The sequence below is a fragment of the Myxocyprinus asiaticus genome, chromosome 25 (genome assembly GCF_019703515.2).
Source record: "Myxocyprinus asiaticus isolate MX2 ecotype Aquarium Trade chromosome 25, UBuf_Myxa_2, whole genome shotgun sequence".
Taxonomy (NCBI): Eukaryota; Metazoa; Chordata; class Actinopteri; order Cypriniformes; family Catostomidae; genus Myxocyprinus; species Myxocyprinus asiaticus.
Genome location: NC_059368.1, coordinates 46698812 through 46718109, shown reverse-complemented (window position 1 = coordinate 46718109; position 19298 = coordinate 46698812). Strand labels below are relative to the sequence as shown.

Genomic DNA, 19298 nt, shown 5'->3' with positions numbered 1-19298 from the left:
CTTGTGCTTCTCTGAGCAATTTGAAACCTTGAATTACAGCACTTCTCTTATTACTGCCTTCTTTGGATGAATCGCTTCTGTTGTATTCCTCATTTGTAATTCACTTTGAATAAAAGCATCTGCTAATGAATAAATTTAAATGTAAAATGCAAAATGTAAAAATTTTCCAAACCTGTATACACAAAACACAAAGGACACAAAAGATTTTTGAAAGGAATATTTTACACAAAAATGATATTTCATCATGACTTTGTCATTTACTCACCATCAAACTCGAATGACTTTCTTTCTTCTGCGGATCACAAACCAAGATATTTTAAAGGATCTATGTCATGTTTATATCCATACAATGCAAGTCAATGGGGTCCAAAACTTTCAAGCACCAAAAGGCAGCATAAAGGTAATCCATATGACTCCAGATGTTTAATTTAAAGTGAAACAATCGGTTTTGGGTGAGAAAAACAAAATGTAGGTACTTTATTGGCATGTTTCAAAGAGAAGTTTGTTCACACTTTCTCGCTTTAAAGCATGTGCAGAGCATGTGTACAGTTTTATTTGCATAGTATACTGAACTCAACATTTTGAAGTCCTTAAGTAAAAGTCTAATTAATTATGTTGCTGTTTTTACTGAAACCCTGTGCAGCAGTTTGTGATTCTAAATTAAGAGCATGTCATGAATATTTCAGTGCTTTCATTTCAATGAGGCATTAAGCAGTTATACATTTTACATGCAACAATCATATTATCTGAACTTGCATGTGCAATTGTTTTATTTACTAAATGTTTACATTAAAATGTATTAAATGCACTCTTATTTCATACTTTTACATTCAGAGATTTTCTTGTGTATTATCTTATTGTCATATAAATATGAGGCTGATATAATAAAACAAGCCAATGTTTTCCAACATTGTCAGCACTCAACTTTACATTCTGAATCACTTTATGTTTTTACAAACGTGAGTAAAAGGTTGTCACAACTTGTGGTCAAGATGAAGGAGGCAAGAGGCGATGGATCTATTTACAGACTTTAATGAATATATATATAATAATGTAGAGTGCCATAAACGAAATAAATAAACAAACCATCACAACTATTACATGGACAAGAACTGACAAAGAATGAACAACACAGGAGGGTATTTATACACAACAGAACTAATGAGGGGATGGCAGACAGGTGAGGATGATGAGGAACAGCTGGTAGTGATAAGGGCAGTGCACTATGGGAAATGGAGTCCATAGAACCAGGAGGGAGACAGAACGTGACAAAGGATAAGTTTGTCAAGAAGAACTTTGATGTTTCTTGAAAGTTAAAAATAGTTATAAAAGCAGAAATGTTTGGCAGAAGAAAAAAGAAATACACCGGCTTAAGTCAGAACAGCCTTAAGAACTGTGTTGAGTTTAGTGGATGTAGCTTGAAAGCCCTAGGATGGTCAGATAATATAAAATGGTTTAGCCACAATGATAACATATTAAGCAGTTTATAATATATTATAATGTCTGTCAGTGTTATGTAAATTTTGTTTGTTTTTTATTTGTGGGTCTGTAGGATTATGAGTCCATTGTGAAGTTAGTTGAAACACTGGAAAAACTGCCGACATTTGACCCTGTGGCACATCCTCATATAAAGTTTCACTACGCCTTTGCCCTCAACAGGTGAGATCGAACATCTTACACTTTGTCCTAACCAGATTTCCAGGCACAACGCGGCATGTTTCCGGTGCCATGTCATTTGTCTGACCACACTGAACTCAAAACTGCTGTGTGATGCAACAATCAGGACATTGCTGTTTAATTTACAGTTATTGGGAGCAGGGTTTTGGACCAATGAGATTTCAGTGTATACGGGTCTACCAAGTACAATGCAGCAGAATAGAAACTAAACAACAGTCAAAATGTCCTGATGCTTGTCACAGTCATGGCAGGTTAGGACATAAACTCTTGGCACTTTTTAGCCCTTGTCACTTCACTTATCACATCACACCTGGTTTGAACACAGTGTAATAAAGGAGTTACAGTGAATGAGGTTTAAGGTATCACTTTAAAGGGATAGTTCATCCAAAAATTAAAATTATCTTATCATTTACTCACCCTCATGCCACCCCAGATGTGTATGACTTTCTTTCTTCTGCAGAACACAAATGAAGATTTTTAGAAGAATATTTCAGCTCTGTAGATCCATACAATTCAAGTGAATGGTGATCAGACTTTTGAAGCTCCAAAGATTATATAAAGTCATCATAAAAGTAATCCATAAGACTCCAGTGGTTTAATCCATGTCTTCTGAAGTGATATGATAGGTATGTGTGAGAAACAGATAAATATTTAAGTCCATTTTTACAACTAAATCTCCACTTTCGCCTCCACATTCTTCTTCTTTTGTTTTTTGTGATCAGAATTATTCATGTATATTGCCACCTACTGGGCAGGATGGAGAATTTATAGTAAAAAAAAAAAAAAAAAAGTACTTAACAATTGATCTGTTTCTCACCCACACCTATCATATCACTTCAGAAGACATGGATTAAACCACTGGAGTCTTACGGATTACTTTTATGCTGCCTTTTTGTGCTTTTTGGAGCTTCAAAGTTCTGATCACCATTCACTTGCATTGTATGGACCTACAGAGATGAAATATTCTTCTAGAAATCTTCATTTGTGTTCTGCAGAAGAAAGAAAGTCATACACATCTGGGGTGGCGCGAGGGCAATTAAATGATGAGAGAATTTTCATTTTTAGGTGAACTGTTCCTTTAACAATCTTTTAACGCTTTTAATCTAATGCTTCTCTCATAGCTAAGCTACAAGCAATAAATCCTAGATCTTTTGATTTCTTTTGAACCATAAAATCCATTTTATAAAAACATTGATAGGTGAAATGTGTAAAATTTGTGCCACTTGTTTCTCTGACTGTTCTTCACAGGGCTGAGTATTGATACAGATATCCTGATTCGATTAATTTCCGATTCGCAAGATCTCAATTCGATTTGATTCCATTTTTTATTTTGTTGTAATGTCCATTTTGTTTACACATGAACAAAATTCCCTCTTTTAGCTAATTCTGTTAATTATACAGGGGATCTTTTAACAAGGTACATTACGAAAATATTAATATTGCTAATGTTTTTTTTATCATTAGTTTTTCATCATTTTGGTCACATTTTAACATTTACATTTTTTTACATTTATGTATTGCAGCAGTATTCCTAATGTCATTGAGCCAATCTTGCTTTGTCAGATTGGTCGGGACGCTCAAACAAACAGAGGAATGTCTTGATAGCGCCACAGATTCAGTGTTTACACCTTTTGGGGGAATCAACCAACACATTTCTTACTTATACTTGACTGTGCAAATTAATCTGGGATTGGAGAACGTATTTTATCATAAAAAAATAAAATAAAATTTACACACTTTACCTTCAAGTTGTACATTAACATTTTTTATCTCTGTTTTGGTGTGTCGTTGCAGGAGAAATCTCCCAGGAGACAGGCAGAAAGCTCTGGACATCATGTTACCATTGGTGAACTCAGATGAGCAGGTGGCATCTGATATTTATTGTCTGGTGGGCCGAATCCATAAGGACATGTTCCTGGACTCTCATTTCACCGACACAGACAGCAGAGATCAGGGCACACACTGGTGAGAACATGTGGGAGAATCTCACCAAACATGTCCAGCTCATATTTCACAAAAAAAAAAAAAGAAGGTCAATATATTTTGCATAATGAAAATGAGAGCCTACAGTATATTTAGGACTATTACTCACTGGAACACAGATTTTTGCCTGTTTTAAAGAAAAGGAGGGACGAGTCAAAATGAGTGTTTGTGGTAATCAACATTATGCCACAAATACAATATTTTGTTCACTATATTACTGTATAAACATATAATTCAATTATTTAATTTAAACCAGAATATATTAAAGGCAGAACAACAAATACTTCCATGATTGAAGCATAAGTACTTTCCAGTTTGATACAGTGACCCAAATGTGTTTTGACACTTAAGTCAGACTTAAAATGTCTGAATGTCATTGCATTAGAAACTAAAATATCAAAGCAAGTGTCATCTGCAAACAAATTATTCAAGAGCTTTTCCAGAACTAACTTTAGTTTTCAGAGTGATTTTTGCTGAATGACTTTTAATCAACTGGTGTTCTGGTCATTTTTAATGGATGTATGAGGTCAGATCCCCCAGAGGTCAGCACATTAACTATGGACATGTTCCACTAATGTTTGACAACCACAAAGTGTCATGATACTTTTTGTCTTCATTTTCAACACTATATCTATTGTTTTATCATTTGAAATCTATTAAATTCTTTTGTGAAATGTTTAGGTTGAAGTGTGTCTGTGCTGTCTGTCTGCAGGTTCAGGAAAGGTTTTGAATCGGAGCCCACGCTGCACTCGGGAATAAATTATGCTGTGCTGTTATTGGCTGCAGGGCAACAGTTTGAATCCTCCTTTGAGCTGCGTAAAGTAGGTGCGTTTGATGGTTGGACACAGTCAGCTTCAGCCTCGTCCAATCAACCACCCCTCCAAATATGGTGGGGCAAAATGTGATTAAGCTACGTATATATGCTGCTGTATCATAATAATGATACCATAATCATTACTGATATCAGAGCAGTTCACAAGCTTTAATCATGGCAGCCAGACAAGTATTTTGTGAACTGATTTACTGTCAAAGTTACTTGCTGATACCAAGGGGTAGAACTGATGAAATACTAAAGGGATAGTTCACCCAAAAATGAACATTCTCTCATCATTTACTCACCCTCATGTCATCCCTTTTGCAGAACACAAAAAAAGATTTTTAGAAGAATATCTCAGCTCTGAAGTTCCATACAATGCAAGTCAACAGAGTCCAAAATGTTGAAGCTCCAAAAAGCACATAAAGGTAGCCTAAAAGTTATTCATGAGACTCCAGTGGTTTAATCCATGACTTCAGAAGTGATATGATAGATGTGGGTGAGAAACAGATTAATATTTAAGTCATTTTTTATTATAAATCTCCTCTTTCAAACAACCCTCCTAAGTGCTCTTCTCTCCTAAGAGTTCTTCCTCTTTTATTTTTGGCGATTCGCATTTTTCGTGCATATCGCCCCCTACTGGACAGGGAGTAGAATTTATAGTAAAAGAGGACTTAAATAAACTGATCTGTTTTTCTCCCACACCTATCATATCACTTCATATTGCTTCTAAATATATACAGGTGCATCTCAATAAATTAGAATGTCGTGGAAAAGTTCATTTATTTCAGTAATTCAACTCAAATTGTGAAACTCGTGTATTAAATAAATTCAGTGCACACAGACTGAAGTAGTTTAAGTCTTTGGTTCTTTTAATTGTGATGATTTTGGCTCACATTTAACAAAAACCCACCAATTCACATCTCAAAAAATTAGAATACATCATAAGACCAATAAAAAAAAAACATTTTTAGTGAATTGTTGGCCTTCTGGAAAGTATGTTCATTTACTGTATATGTACTCAATACTTGGTAGGGGCTCCTTTTGCTTTAATTACTGCCTCAATTCGGCGTGGCATGGAGGTGATCAGTTTGTGGCACTGCTGAGGTGGTATGGAAGCCCAGGTTTCTTTGACAGTGGCCTTCAGCTCATCTGCATTTTTTGATCTCTTGTTTCTCATTTTCCTCTTGACAATACCCCATAGATTCTCTATGGGGTTCAGGTCTGGTGAGTTTGCTGGCCAGTCAAGCACACCAACACCATGGTCATTTAACCAACTTTTGGTGCTTTTGGCAGTGTGGGCAGGTGCCAAATCCTGCTGGAAAATGAAATCAGCATCTTTAAAAAGCTGGTCAGCAGAAGGAAGCATGAAGTGCTCCAAAATTTCTTGGTAAACGGGTGCAGTGACTTTGGTTTTCAAAAAACACAATGGACCAACACCAGCAGATGACATTGCACCCCAAATCATCACAGACTGTGGAAACTTAACACTGGACTTCAAGCAACTTGGGCTATGAGCTTCTCCACCCTTCCTCCAGACTCTAGGACCTTGGTTTCCAAATGAAATACAAAACTTGTTCTCATCTGAAAAGAGGACTTTGGAACACTGGGCAACAGTCCAGTTCTTCTTCTCCTTAGCCCAGGTAAGACGCCTCTGACGTTGTCTGTGGTTCAGGAGTGGCTTAACAAGAGGAATACAACAACTGTAGCCAAATTCCTTGACATGTCTGTGTGTGGTGGCTCTTGATGCCTTGACCCCAGCCTCAGTCCATTCCTTGTGAAGTTCACCCAAATTCTTGAATCGATTTTGCTTGACAATCATAAGGCTGCGGTTCTCTCGGTTGGTTGTGCATCTTTTTTCTTCCAGACTTTTTCCTTCCACTCAACTTTCTGTTAACATGCTTGGATACAGCACTCTGTGAACAGCCAGCTTCTTTGGCAATGAATGTTTGTGGCTTACCCTCCTTGTGAAGGGTGTCAATGATTGTCTTCTGGACAACTGTCAGATCAGCAGTCTTCCCCATGATTGTGTAGCCTAGTGAACCAAACTGAGAGACCATTTTGAAGGCTCAGGAAACCTTTGCAGGTGTTTTGAGTTGATTAGCTGATTGGCATGTCACCATATTCTAATTTGTTGAGATAGTGAATTGGTGGGTTTTTGTTAAATGTGAGCCAAAATCATCACAATTAAAAGAACCAAAGACTTAAACTACTTCAGTCTGTGTGCATTGAATTTATTTAATACACGAGTTTCACAATTTGAGTTGAATTACTGAAATAAATGAACATTTCCACGACATTCTAATTTATTGAGATGCACCTGTATATACAGAGTTGAGATATTCTTCTAAAAATCTTCATTTGTGTTCTGGTAAAGAAAGAAAGTCATACACATCTGGGTCAACTATCCCTTTAACATTAAGTAGAATTAAATTATTGCGTTAAGTTTATGATTCTTTTTTTTCTTCTTAAAATAATGTGCAATGATGAATCATTCACAATAAGATCAGGAACATGTATTTAGAAAGTAAATGGGAACAGTTTTGATTTCATGTCGACTTTAAAGCCATTTCCTTCCTTCAAATATCTTCAAATGCATGTGTTGTGTAGGTGTGAAGTTAAGCAGTCTGTTGGGGAAGAAGGGCAGTCTGGATAAGCTGCAGAGTTATTGGGATGTGGGCTTCTTTCTTGGTGCAAGTATTCTCGCCTGTGACAACACGCGAGTCATCCAGGCCTCTGAAAAACTCTTCAAAATTAATGCTCCCATCTGGTATGTGCACACATTCGCATTTTACACACATCAGTTATGGGAACATGCTGCAGTTGTACAATTTCATAGTGTTTGATAAGTATTAAAGGAATAGTTCTCATTCGCAAAAGAATAATTTTGTTATGCCTGTGTTTCATGACCAGAGGTTCACACTTGTCACGTGACAGATTGCAATGTGGCAAGTTTCAACAACACAACTGCAAATGAGATTTAATAGCTACAGCATGGGGAAGATTATCAGTAAGCAGTTAAAATTGCAAGGGTTGAAGAAATCCCATAGACTTGCATTGAAAAGGGGCCACACATATCGAGAAACCAGAATATAATAGAGACTTAAGAGTGTACTCTTTTGACTTGGGCCACAATTAAATATAAATAATACAAAATAATTCAAATAATTATATATATATATATATGCTGTATAATGCAATAAATATAATGCCATAAATAGTATTTATAATGTATAATCCCATTAGGGCTGCAACTAACGATTATTTTGATAATCGATTAATCTTCGATTATTTCTTCGATTAATCAATTAATCGGATTAAAAAAGAAATTTTATTTCCTGTATTTTTTTTAAAATATGATTTGTTTTTTAACTGAAATGATTTACTGAATTCATGATTCTTTCTCTCACAAAACTTTGAACAAAGCCTGAATCATGAAAAGTTAAGTTTGAATTTATTATTATTATTATTATTACTTTCAGTACATATGTAAAACAGTTCCTTTACTTGTAAAACTTAACAAAAAGTGCTCATCATTAAAGAGTGAAATAATTAATCAGGGATGGAGTGGGACAAAACATCAGCCCAGCAGAAAGCAAAGGTGACACCAGAATAGAAATATTAATAATTCTGCCCAGCAGAATTATGTAATATGCTTGTACACTGTCACTGATTACATACATTTTAAGTTTTTTAAATTAATATTGTAGGTTGTAAAATAGTATGGTCACTGATTACATGTTTCTAAACTATTCTTTTCAAAAATATGTGTATGTTTGCCATGGTATAAATTTACTAGTGGAACCAGACATTACATTTGGCACTATCAGGACGATCAAATATCAGGACCCTTAGCATTATTATACATTATATTCAGCATTATATACAGTTTAATATAGTACAATCATCTGTAAACGCAATGCAGATTCACTGTCATGCTGAAAAGTCACATCCCGATGCTCACATGATGAGAAATGATCTAAAACATGTTGAACTGCACACTTTGACCTCTGTGACATCATGACATCAGTGAAAGCTGCACGATTGATTACATTGAAACTGAAAGCGCATTATGATGTTGCACGAGTTTAATCAATGCGATTGCGCTCCTTTCTCCATTGCGATCGGTTTGATTGTCGTGGATGTGCACGCTCGTTTGCTCAGTGAAATTTAACGTGGTAAAAACAAACAGTTTTGCAAAATACACGGAAATACACGCCTGATTTTCAATTCATAACATGTATACATTATAAAACAGAAAATAGCAGTAAAATGTAAGTCGTGCTGGAGAGAAACAACTCTCACACAACTAATCGATAATGAAATTCGTTGTTGATGATTTCCATTATCAATAATCATCGATTGGAGTGATTAGATGTTGCAGCCCTAAATGCCACAAATAGATTTAATTCTGAATATCATAGAGACTTGAGAGTGAACTCGTTTGACTTGGGACACATTTGAGTGTGCTGTGAGTTCATGAAGGTGTTTGTGTTTTATATTCCAGGTATCTGCGTTCACTGGTGGAAACCATCCTGATCTATAAGCACTTTAAGAAACCCACCACAGATCCACAGGCCCCTAAACAAGAGCTGGTGGACTTCTGGATGGACTTCATGGTGGAAGCCACCAAAAAGGACATCACATCAGTCCGATTCCCTGTATGAACACTCTTTGCCACACACTTACTCACACACACACACACACATACACACACACACACTCACACACTCTCTCTCTGTCTCACACACACTCAAAACCTAGTGAGCTGACTACCTGGACCAAATGATTTGTGTAGCTCAGATAATTTGGTCTTGGAAGAATTTAATGAGAAGTGTTGGAGTTTAAATTGTGACTTTGGTATTTTTGAGCACAATTTAAGACATTAGTGAGATCCAGTATATACAGTATATATATATATATATATATATATATATATATATATATATATATATATATATATATATATATATATATATATCATCAATAAGTATTGATTGTCTATCAATAAGGACTCTTCGTTTTCATTTTCATGAACAAAAGCATCTGGGTCAATGACGTGACACTCATGTTTTTGTCCGCGTCTAATACATTATTATGTTGGCTTGATATTCTATTTAAACTTATTATTCTTATTCTTCCGAGACTAAAATTTCTGACTCTAACTCCTCCTAGAGCTTTTAAGATACATGCACCAAACTCAGCACAGACCTTTAAACTGGTCTGACTCGTATTGCTTTATCTTTTCTTACTGATCGGATTTACGGTATTCCCGTATCGGACTTCCGAACAGGACTGATTTTAAATTGACTCTTTAAATTGTTTAGTTCATTGGACTCAGGGTAGCAAGGAGCCTTTTGAGTATCACCTTGATAACTGCCTAGCAACCAAATGAGCTATCTATCTATCTATCTATCTATCTATCTGATAGACTGAATGGTCTTATAATCTTTAAACTTTGAACTTTTAAAACTACTACTTAATCTTATAACTACTTTAAACTTAAAACCTTCAAACTTCAAGCTTTTACAACTACTTCAAAATTTCAGGCTAAGCTTTCTCAAGCCAACATCAAAGTTGACAAACTTTTTTTCTAGTTGAAAAATACATTACAAATGCAGTTCACACAAAATACTTACTTGAATACACTTCTTCTATGATGAACATGTTTTCAGTTTCTGTGTTCAAAGTTATATTTAATTCTGGGGCTTAAAGTCAAAAATATGGTGCAACCGTTAAGAAAAATCTAATGAAATGAAATGTTGGCATGAGTTGTTGAATAATCTTTTATTATTATTTATCTAAAACAAATGCAGTGAAACTATTTTATTTTAAAATATATTTAATATTTAAAAAAAACGTTTGTCCACCAAATCAAAGTCAAGTGGTGCAACCAACATGTAGGTAGAACTGTTGTTGTCATGTGACACAAATCCTAAAACAGAGAAGATCTCTTTAGACCCACAAGACATAAAAACAAATCATAATTTTGTCATATCATTAAATATCAATATTTTAATGAAAATGCACATTTGGTTCAGGTCATTTAGTGCAGCCATGAGAAAACCTCTTGATATTCTTGACTTAAAAATTCATATTTGTAAAAAATATTTTTCACTTTGAAACATTTGCTTGAAAACTTCAATGATGAAGTTGTGTATGCTCTCATGTATTCAATGTGCAAGAAAAATATTTAAACACCTTTTACATTTTTAAAGTCATTAAATAAATGTTTTGTACAAAATGCTATAAATGTTTCCCAAACAATTTGTGAAAACAACATGAACTCAAAGATTACATGTCTATGGACTTGACTTTTTAAATATTTCAAATTTTGATCACCTCAGACAACCTTATTTATCAATGACCCATCTCTACATGTTAACATGAAGGGGCCCATATGTTTTATTTTTTCACAAATTCTGTGTTTTCCGTTTTATTTTTTCTGAATTCCATATTCGACAGTTTAATAAAATGTTATAATCAAAAGGGTGTCTAAATAAAGGAATTAAATGAAATGCTAATCAAATGAAAATAGAACAGGTTTCTTTTTTTATCAGATGAAGTACTTTTAGACAGATCCTCACAGCACAATCCAAAATACAACATTGAAGTTATTTTTGTCAAATAAAGTGCTGCACAAAAGAGCATCACAGATGTGAGGTATTGCTTAAATGTAATACAATTATTATTTATTATTAGTAATAGTATTACAGTGAATATTACTTATCTATACAGTAGTGATATATTTCTGTCATAATTTAAATTGAGCTTTTATTTTTGCAGATAATCGAGTGAAGCCCTTTCAGTTTGTGTGTTTTTGACGACAGCTTCACACATCCTGATAAGCAGGTCACTACATGACCCAGTGTGATTATATAACTGCAAAAGACTGTGATTTAATAACAAAAAATTAGTCTGTATGTGTTGCATGCTTCAAGGTGAATGCACACTCTGCTCTCTGTCATCTACTACACACAGAGTCTCATTCTGTGGCTGCACTGCTTGTGAGGTTTGTTGAGGTGCGCTGACTGCCCCCTGCTGACATGCCTCATAAAAACACAAACTTGCTTGTGCTTAAAAAAAGCACAGTCAGGCAGTATTTTATATACAGTATACCATGTTTGTTATGCTTTCTATGCTGATCATAAAATGAAGGCCATAATTAGCTAATGTTATTGGTTTAGATGGAAGGAAGCTGGGATGAATTTTAAAGTTAGGAACAACAGAAATACACACAAAAAGAAAATAGATTCACTTTCCAAACATTTTTATTAGGCCTCAGCCTAATAGTCTCCATTTGCTGTCCATTGATTATTGTTGCTGTCTAGGAGAAACAATTGAGGTTTTAAATAGATCTCATTTGTAGTGGCGTGCAGGAAATAAACCTTCTCTGAGATGCTGTTTGTAGACAGCTGCTCATGTAGACATCATGTCAGCTCTCTAGGTTTAGAGAGATTGCCCAAGACTCTTTATTAATTTCAAATGTATTGACTGTTATCATTATTGGATGCTTTTGACATGTGTGCAGGTATTGATACTGGAGCCCACTAAAGTGTACCAGCCGTCTTACCTCTCAATAAACAATGATGTAGAGGAGAACACATTGTCTATCTGGCACGTGACCCCTGATGACAAAGTAATATATAATTTATTTACTGTTTACTCATTCATTCATTGATTCACTTTCTTCATTGGTTTGTACACTTATTAAATTAAAATCTACTACTAAATCAATATGGGTAAAAAAAAACAACAACATATTTTACAAATGTGACTATTAACTTTAACATTACGCTAATTATGTTAACCTCTTAACTCTGTGGGGCGGGGCCAGGAGTGTGTAATAAGTTTACTCTTAAAACGTGAAAGTCCTTGAATACATAAGTCATATGTGGTATCATTTGAAAGCTTAGAATCTGTACTTTTCACAGAGCCGCATCACTTTTACATGTATGTTACATAAAACAAGAAGATAAGACAAATGAGTGCCACCTTGAGGTAATGATGTATAATGAAATCTCAGGAATGCAACTAGTTTATTTTGTTGCCATAACACCACAGTTCAAATGATTATCAAAAGAATCACTGAGTAAAATATGATTTATTTAAGACAACAAAGACAAATGTCTCATGTCTGCTACAATCACTGCTTTTGTAAGCGCTAAGTAGCCACAAAAACTATATAAGCAGATAGAGTAGATGAGCAATTTTCTACTTGTCTATGAGCTTGCTTGGGTAAATAATTCAATGTTATGTCTAAAATGTCTTAAACAAAAATGCAGTCTAGCAGAAAAAGCATGAAAAAAAAAAAAATCTGCAAAATATGTTGTCAATTATTGATGATGAAATGTGTGAATACATCTGAGGATCTCAGATTTCTAACGTCATCTAGATTGAGCTTCTAGTCCACTCAGAGGCCGAGATATTTGTTGAAACGGTGGGGAAGGTGTGAGGGATCACAAAATAGACTGGATGTCTGTGGAGGAGCACATGTGTGAGTGCTCAGCTGTGTTTCACATCTGTATAAAGTGATGGAAGATAATAGAGGGAAATGTCTCATTCCTAGTACTTGCTGCCATCTAGTGGAATGAAATAAGACTTTTTGCTGGGCCAGATCTGCAAACAGATCATGAATTACATATTTACAAAGATAGGACAACAATTTCTTTTTATGATGCTTTATGATGAAATGATGTATGTTCATCATAAGATTGAAAACGTAGATAATATTATGTATTAATTATTGGAATAATTTATTATTATTATTATTTTGGGGGTACTGTAAAATTAGAACAATATTTTGCATTTAGACAGCCAAAAATGCACAGGGGTTAAGCAAAGGGCATTTAACCAGGAATATTCCTTTAAATAACGATGTACAGTGTTCATATGTGCAGATCACTTCACGGTTTTGTGGCTGCTGAATAATGCCACACTGTGCCTCTCTCTCTGTGTGTCTCAGAATAAGGGGATCCATGAGTGGAATTTCAGTGTAGCATCAGTGCGAGGTGTGAGGTAAATACTCTCTACCCTTAAATCACTTGTATTGAGCAATATGGCACAAGAGGCTGTGCTGCATTGGGAATATAGTCATGGCTAAAGGGCGTTGTTAGGCCCTACACACAGCAGAGCATATGCACAATACAGCACAGCCTCTAGTGCCTTATTAAACACATGCATAATAAGAATATTAAAGATGCACATTTTCAATATTAGTTTTGCAAAATCAATTATAAGCCTTTATATTCTTTTACAGCCTCTGGCTCAGCCTTAAGTTTCAGAACTTTTAAATAATGCATGATCATCACCTGATCACAGTGATGAAGCATTTAAGATGATAGATCAAGTGTTTTTGACATCTGTATTTTTTTTTAACACATGCAGCATCTCTAAGTTTGATGAGCGCAGCTGTTTTCTGTATGTGGTGAACAACTCTGAAGACTTCCAGATCTATTTCTGCACAGAGATGCACTGCAAGAGGTGTGTGTGTGTTTGCAAATAATTGCTTTTTTCCCCCATTTAGTTCATTCTTCCTTATGATGAAATAGTTCAGCTGTGAGATCTTTTCACTGCGTGTTTAGAGTAAAAGTTTGGTTTGACTCGTTCCGTGTAATGTGTGTCCAAAGACGAGATCCACACAATCCATTTGTCATTAATGTCTCTTTTAATATCCTTTCTGTTCTTTACAGTCAGCTGTTGATCAAAAACAACAGAAAAAAATAAGCAGTGCCACTCCACTCTTGATAGCATTCGCTCAGCTGAAACACTTATGTTTTAGCACTTGTTCTACAAATCAATGTAAAAAATGCAAATTATGCATGAAAACAATAAACATATACTGTGTGTATATATATATATATATATATATATATATATATATATATATATATATATATATATATTCACAGGACTTAATGACTACAGACCTTTCGCTCTCATGTCTGTGGTCATGAAGTCATTTGAGAGACTGGTTTTGGCCTACCTGACGGACATCACTGGACCCCTGCTAGACTCCCTTCAGTTTGCAAGGAGGTCTGTGGATGATGCAGTTAACATGGGACTGCATTATATTCTGCAACACCTCGAAAGACCTGGGACTTATGCAAGGATCTTATTTGTGGACTTCAGTTCAGCCTTCAATACCATCATGTCTGATCTTCTCTCAACCAAACTGACCCAGCTCTCTGTGCCAACCACAATCTGTTGGTGGATCAACAGTTTTCTGACAGAAAGGTAGCAGCTAGTGAGACTGGGGAAAATCACATCCGGGACCCTCACTATTAGCACTGGTCCTCCTCAGGGATGCGTTCACTCTCCACTGCTCTTCTACCTGTACACGAATGACTGCACTGCAAAGGACCCCTCTCTCATGCTCCTGAAGTTTGCAGTATGACATCATGGTCATTGGCCTCATCCGCGACGGTGACAAGTTTGCATACAGACGGGAGGTTGAACAGCTGGCTGTCTGGTGCAGTCACAACAACCTTGAGCTGAACACCCTCAAAACAGTGGAGATGATAGTGGACTTCAGGAGAAATCCACCACTGTCAGCCACCAAATCAGACAGAAGGAAACTACAATGGACAGTCAGGACTGCTGAGAGGATTGTTGGTGCCCCCCTGCCCACCCTTCAAGACCTGTATGTCTCCAGAGTGAGGAAACGTGCCGGTAGAATCACTCTGGACCCCACACACCCTGCCCACTCCCTCTTTGAACCGGAACACTTCTGGCCGGTGCTACAGAACACTCAGCGCCAGGACAACCAGGCACTAGAACAGTTTTTACCCTCGGGCCATTTACCACATGAACAATTAAACAGCCTTCAGGACTCCCATAGTAAAATAATGTATAAATATGTCATGTGCATATGTAAATTCACTCATATTTAATTCAATACCTGTACATACCCCTGCACATACACTATATTGCCAAAAGTATTCGCTCACCTGCCTTTAGACGCATATGAACTTAAGTGACATCCCATTCTTAATCCATAGGGTTTAATGTGACGTCGGCCCACCCTTTGCAGCTATAACAGCTTCAACTATTCTGGGAAGGCTTTCCACAAGGTTTAGGAGTGTGTTTATGGGAATTTTTGACCATTCTTCCAGAAGCGCATTTGTGAGGTCAGACACTGATGTTGGACGAGAAGGCCTGGCTCGCAGTCTTCGCTCTAATTCATCCCAAAGGTGCTCTATCGGGTTGAGGTCAGGACTCTGTGCAGGCCAGTCAAGTTCTTCCACACCAAACTCGCTCATCCATGTCTTTGTGGACCTTGCTTTGTGCACTGGTGCGCAGTCATGTTGGAACAGGAAGGGGCCATCCCCAAACTGTTCCCACAAAGTTGGGAGCATGGAATTATCCAAAATCTCTTGGTATGCTGAAGCATTCAGAATTCCTTTCACTGGAACTAAGGGGCCAAGCCCAGCTCCTGAAAAACAACCCCACACCATAATCCCCCCTCCACCAAACTTCACAGTCGGCAAGATTGTCTGCAGTCAGACAAGTACCGTTCTCCTGGCAACTGCCAAACCCAGACTCGTCCATCAGATTGCCAGATGGAGAAGCGTGATTCGTCACTCCAGAGAACGCGTCTCCACTGCTCTAGAGTCCTGTGGCGGCGTGCTTTACACCACTGCATCCGACGCTTTGCATTGCACTTGGTGATGTATGGCTTAGATGCAGCTGCTCGGCCATGGAAACCCATTCCATGAAGCTCTCTACGCACTGTTCTTGAGCTAATCTGAAGGCCACATGAACTTTGGAGGTCTGTAGCGATTGACTCTGCAGAAAGTTGGCGACCTCTGCGCACTATGCGCCTCAGCATCCGCTGACCCTGCTCTGTCATTTTACGTGGCCTAACACTTCGTGGCTGAGTTGCTGTCATTCCCAGTCGCTTCCACTTTGTTATAATACCACTGACAGTTGACTGTGGAATATTTAGTAGCGAGGAAATTTCACGACTGTACTTGTTGCACAGGTGGCATCCTATCACAGTACCACGCTGGAATTCACTGAGCTCCTGAGAACGGCCCATTCTTTCACAAATGTTTGTAGAAGCAGTCTGCATGCCTAGGTGCTTCATTCTATACACCTGTGGCCATGGAAGTGATTGGAACACCTGAATTCAATTATTTGGATGGGTGAGCGAATACTTTTGGCAATATAGTGTATATTACCACTTGCACATTGTACATACACCATTCTATGTTATATGGCCTATTTCTTTATACGTCTATTTATACTCTTAGCTTGTTTTATATTCTGTGTCTCACTGTAATGTTCTGTTTGTACTTGCTTGTTTCTCCTATCTCAAAAAAAAAAAAAAATCCTTGTGTACGTGAGCACACTTGGCAATAAAGCTCATTCTAATTCTGATATATATATATATATATATATATATACTGGATATAATATGCCATTTTAAGACATCATATTTATTGATGGATTTTGTAAATTTTTAAAAAGCTAAAATGTGACCAAATGATGTAAAACTTATGATAAAGTACAATTTGTAAAATATTTTTTTTCGTAATGTACCAAAATTAACAGCACTAGATGAGAGAGAATTTCTTTCATATGTAAGCAAAGTGGACGTAGCTAAAATATACTCAAATGAATCCGAATCAAATCAACTTGGGAAATCTGTATCAATACCCACCCCTATAAGAAACCAACATACTAAGGAAAGAAATTGCAAAATGATTGTCTAATACAATTATTCTACCATGTTATACCGAGTTATGACTGTGACGAGACATAATTTGGAGGTTGCTTGATTTATAATTCTATCTCATCACACATGGGGGCACCTGGTGGCATAGCCATTGATCGGAAATGTGTGAGGTTAGGTGACGTGATGTTCGTTGATTTGCTAAAAAGTATTACTACACTTACATTTAGCTACCAGAGGCTTCTGCTTGAATGTCTGTAATGGTTGCTACAGGACGCCGCTGGTAGTATCGCCCCCAGTGAAATCTCATTGGTTTAAAATCCCACTCCACATAGCTGTAAGTTCAACATCAAATATCATCTAATTGGCTTTGATTGTGTCCCAATGCACAGCATTTAAAATTTCATTGAGGACAAAAAAAATGACAGTACTGGACGCTTGTCCTGTCATGCTTGGTTGGACATGTGTTTACTCTATTCATGCTTGTATTTGTCATTTAAATTATGATTTATGATGATGTTTGTGTTGTGTAGGTTTTGTGATCTGGTAAACACTCTCACTGAAGAGGCTTGGAAAGGCTCCGACGAGACCGAGTGTGAATCAGAGGCTTTAGAGGTAAAATTCAGTATTTATAATGACACCAATTTGCTTTATTTTTGTTACGTAGTGAGATTATCAAGACCACTTGTAATCATAAAATCTTGTACAAAAAGGTTGGATTTCTTAACAATAGTTAATGTGTAACGTATCATCAACTAACAATGAACCGTATTTTATTACAACAGTAATTAATCTTGCTTAATGTTGATTTTTCAAAATACTATTTTCCATATTTAGTTCATGTTAATTGTTCATTTCATTAACTAATGTTAACATATAAAACTTTCGATGTTTAAAATGTATTAGTATGTGTTTGAATCAACGTTAACCAAGATAAATAAATAAAAAAAGCTCAGCAAGTATTGACGCTGACTACCACCCCTGGAGTCGCTCCAGCCAGGTCTCCTAAGCAACCAAATCGGCCCGGTTGCTAGGGAGGGTAGAGTCACATGGGGTAACCTCCTCGTGGTCGCGATTAGTTAACTATTAGTATTTACAGTGTTTTTTGTCATTAGTTTATTCTTATGTTTACATGCTTAGAAACTCCATGACATGGTTTAACAAGTGCTGTTTTCTCTCCTGTGTTGATGTATTTCCTATTGAAACAGGAAGTTGTGGTGGGACATATCAAAGTATCATCCTCTTTTCTTTTTTTAAAAATAGCCAATAGGCTTTAGATTACATCACAGCCATGAACCATGATTTGCTACATAGTAGTCAGTAGCAGGTGACATTAGGGGGTAGACATTCTCAGTCTAGAGAGCACTTGATTTGACAAAAACCTGTGGAGTGCATCAGTACTTCCTTGCAGTGAAAGAATGTTCATTTGAAATGTGTAGATCTGCTTTTAAGCTAATTTGTTAACTTGTAGGAGTACACTAGCACATTCCCTATCTGTCACTCACTTGACATTGTGTCGATGTAGTGACACTAGGGGTCACTCTTGGGAGCCCGAGACACCTCTGGTCTCTGATAAAAGGCCAATGAAAATTGCGAGTGGTATTTGCATGCCACTCCCCCGGACATACGGGTATAAAAGGAGCTGGTATGCAACCACTCATTCAGATTTTCTCTTCGGAGCCGAACGGTGATGCTCATTGAGCTGAATTCTACTGTTCATTCACCTCTGCTGGATCTGACGGCGTATTTCAGCGGCTTCTCCCTCAACTGCACTGGTGCACTGCAGAGAACGCCCCTGGGCGCTTCGGCAGAAAACAAGAGAGTACATTTTCTGAAAGAGCTTTTTTCCTCTAAAAGAGTATATATTTCTCTAAAAGAGTGGCACACACGTCTTTTTAAAGATGCCTTTCTGATTGTGTGTTATTCCTGGTTGCGGTCGTTATCTCTCAACTTCAGATGGTCATGATCGCTGTCTTTCGTGTCTGGGCGCGACCCACACGGAGGCAGCATTTGTGGATGGTTCATGTTCTCATTGCGAGAACATGACCATGGCAACGTTGCGGTCTTGGTTTTCTTACGAAAGCAAGCCACTCCAGCCTACAGTGCTGCTGGACAAGCCGCATCTGCCCTGCACGCCATGGCTCTCTT

General features: G+C 36.9%; 1 protein-coding gene across 5 annotated transcripts in view; it reads left to right on the top strand.

Annotated features, from left to right (window-relative positions):
- map3k5 (mitogen-activated protein kinase kinase kinase 5) overlaps positions 1-19298 on the top strand; it is a 95742-nt gene that overhangs the window by 36990 nt on the left and 39454 nt on the right. For all 5 annotated transcript variants that reach the window (XR_007893060.1, XR_007893061.1, XM_051655323.1 and 2 more), the window contains exons 6-14: positions 1553-1659; positions 3472-3642; positions 4373-4485; positions 7085-7244; positions 8982-9135; positions 12006-12113; positions 13440-13492; positions 13862-13957; positions 17684-17765. Coding sequence is in view for 3 of the 5 variants with exons in the window: in XM_051655323.1 (XP_051511283.1) it covers positions 1553-1659; positions 3472-3642; positions 4373-4485; positions 7085-7244; positions 8982-9135; positions 12006-12113; positions 13440-13492; positions 13862-13957; positions 17684-17765 (1044 nt within the window). In the remaining 2 variants the exon portion in view is untranslated. The remainder of the gene's footprint in view (positions 1-1552; positions 1660-3471; positions 3643-4372; positions 4486-7084; positions 7245-8981; positions 9136-12005; positions 12114-13439; positions 13493-13861; positions 13958-17683; positions 17766-19298) is intronic.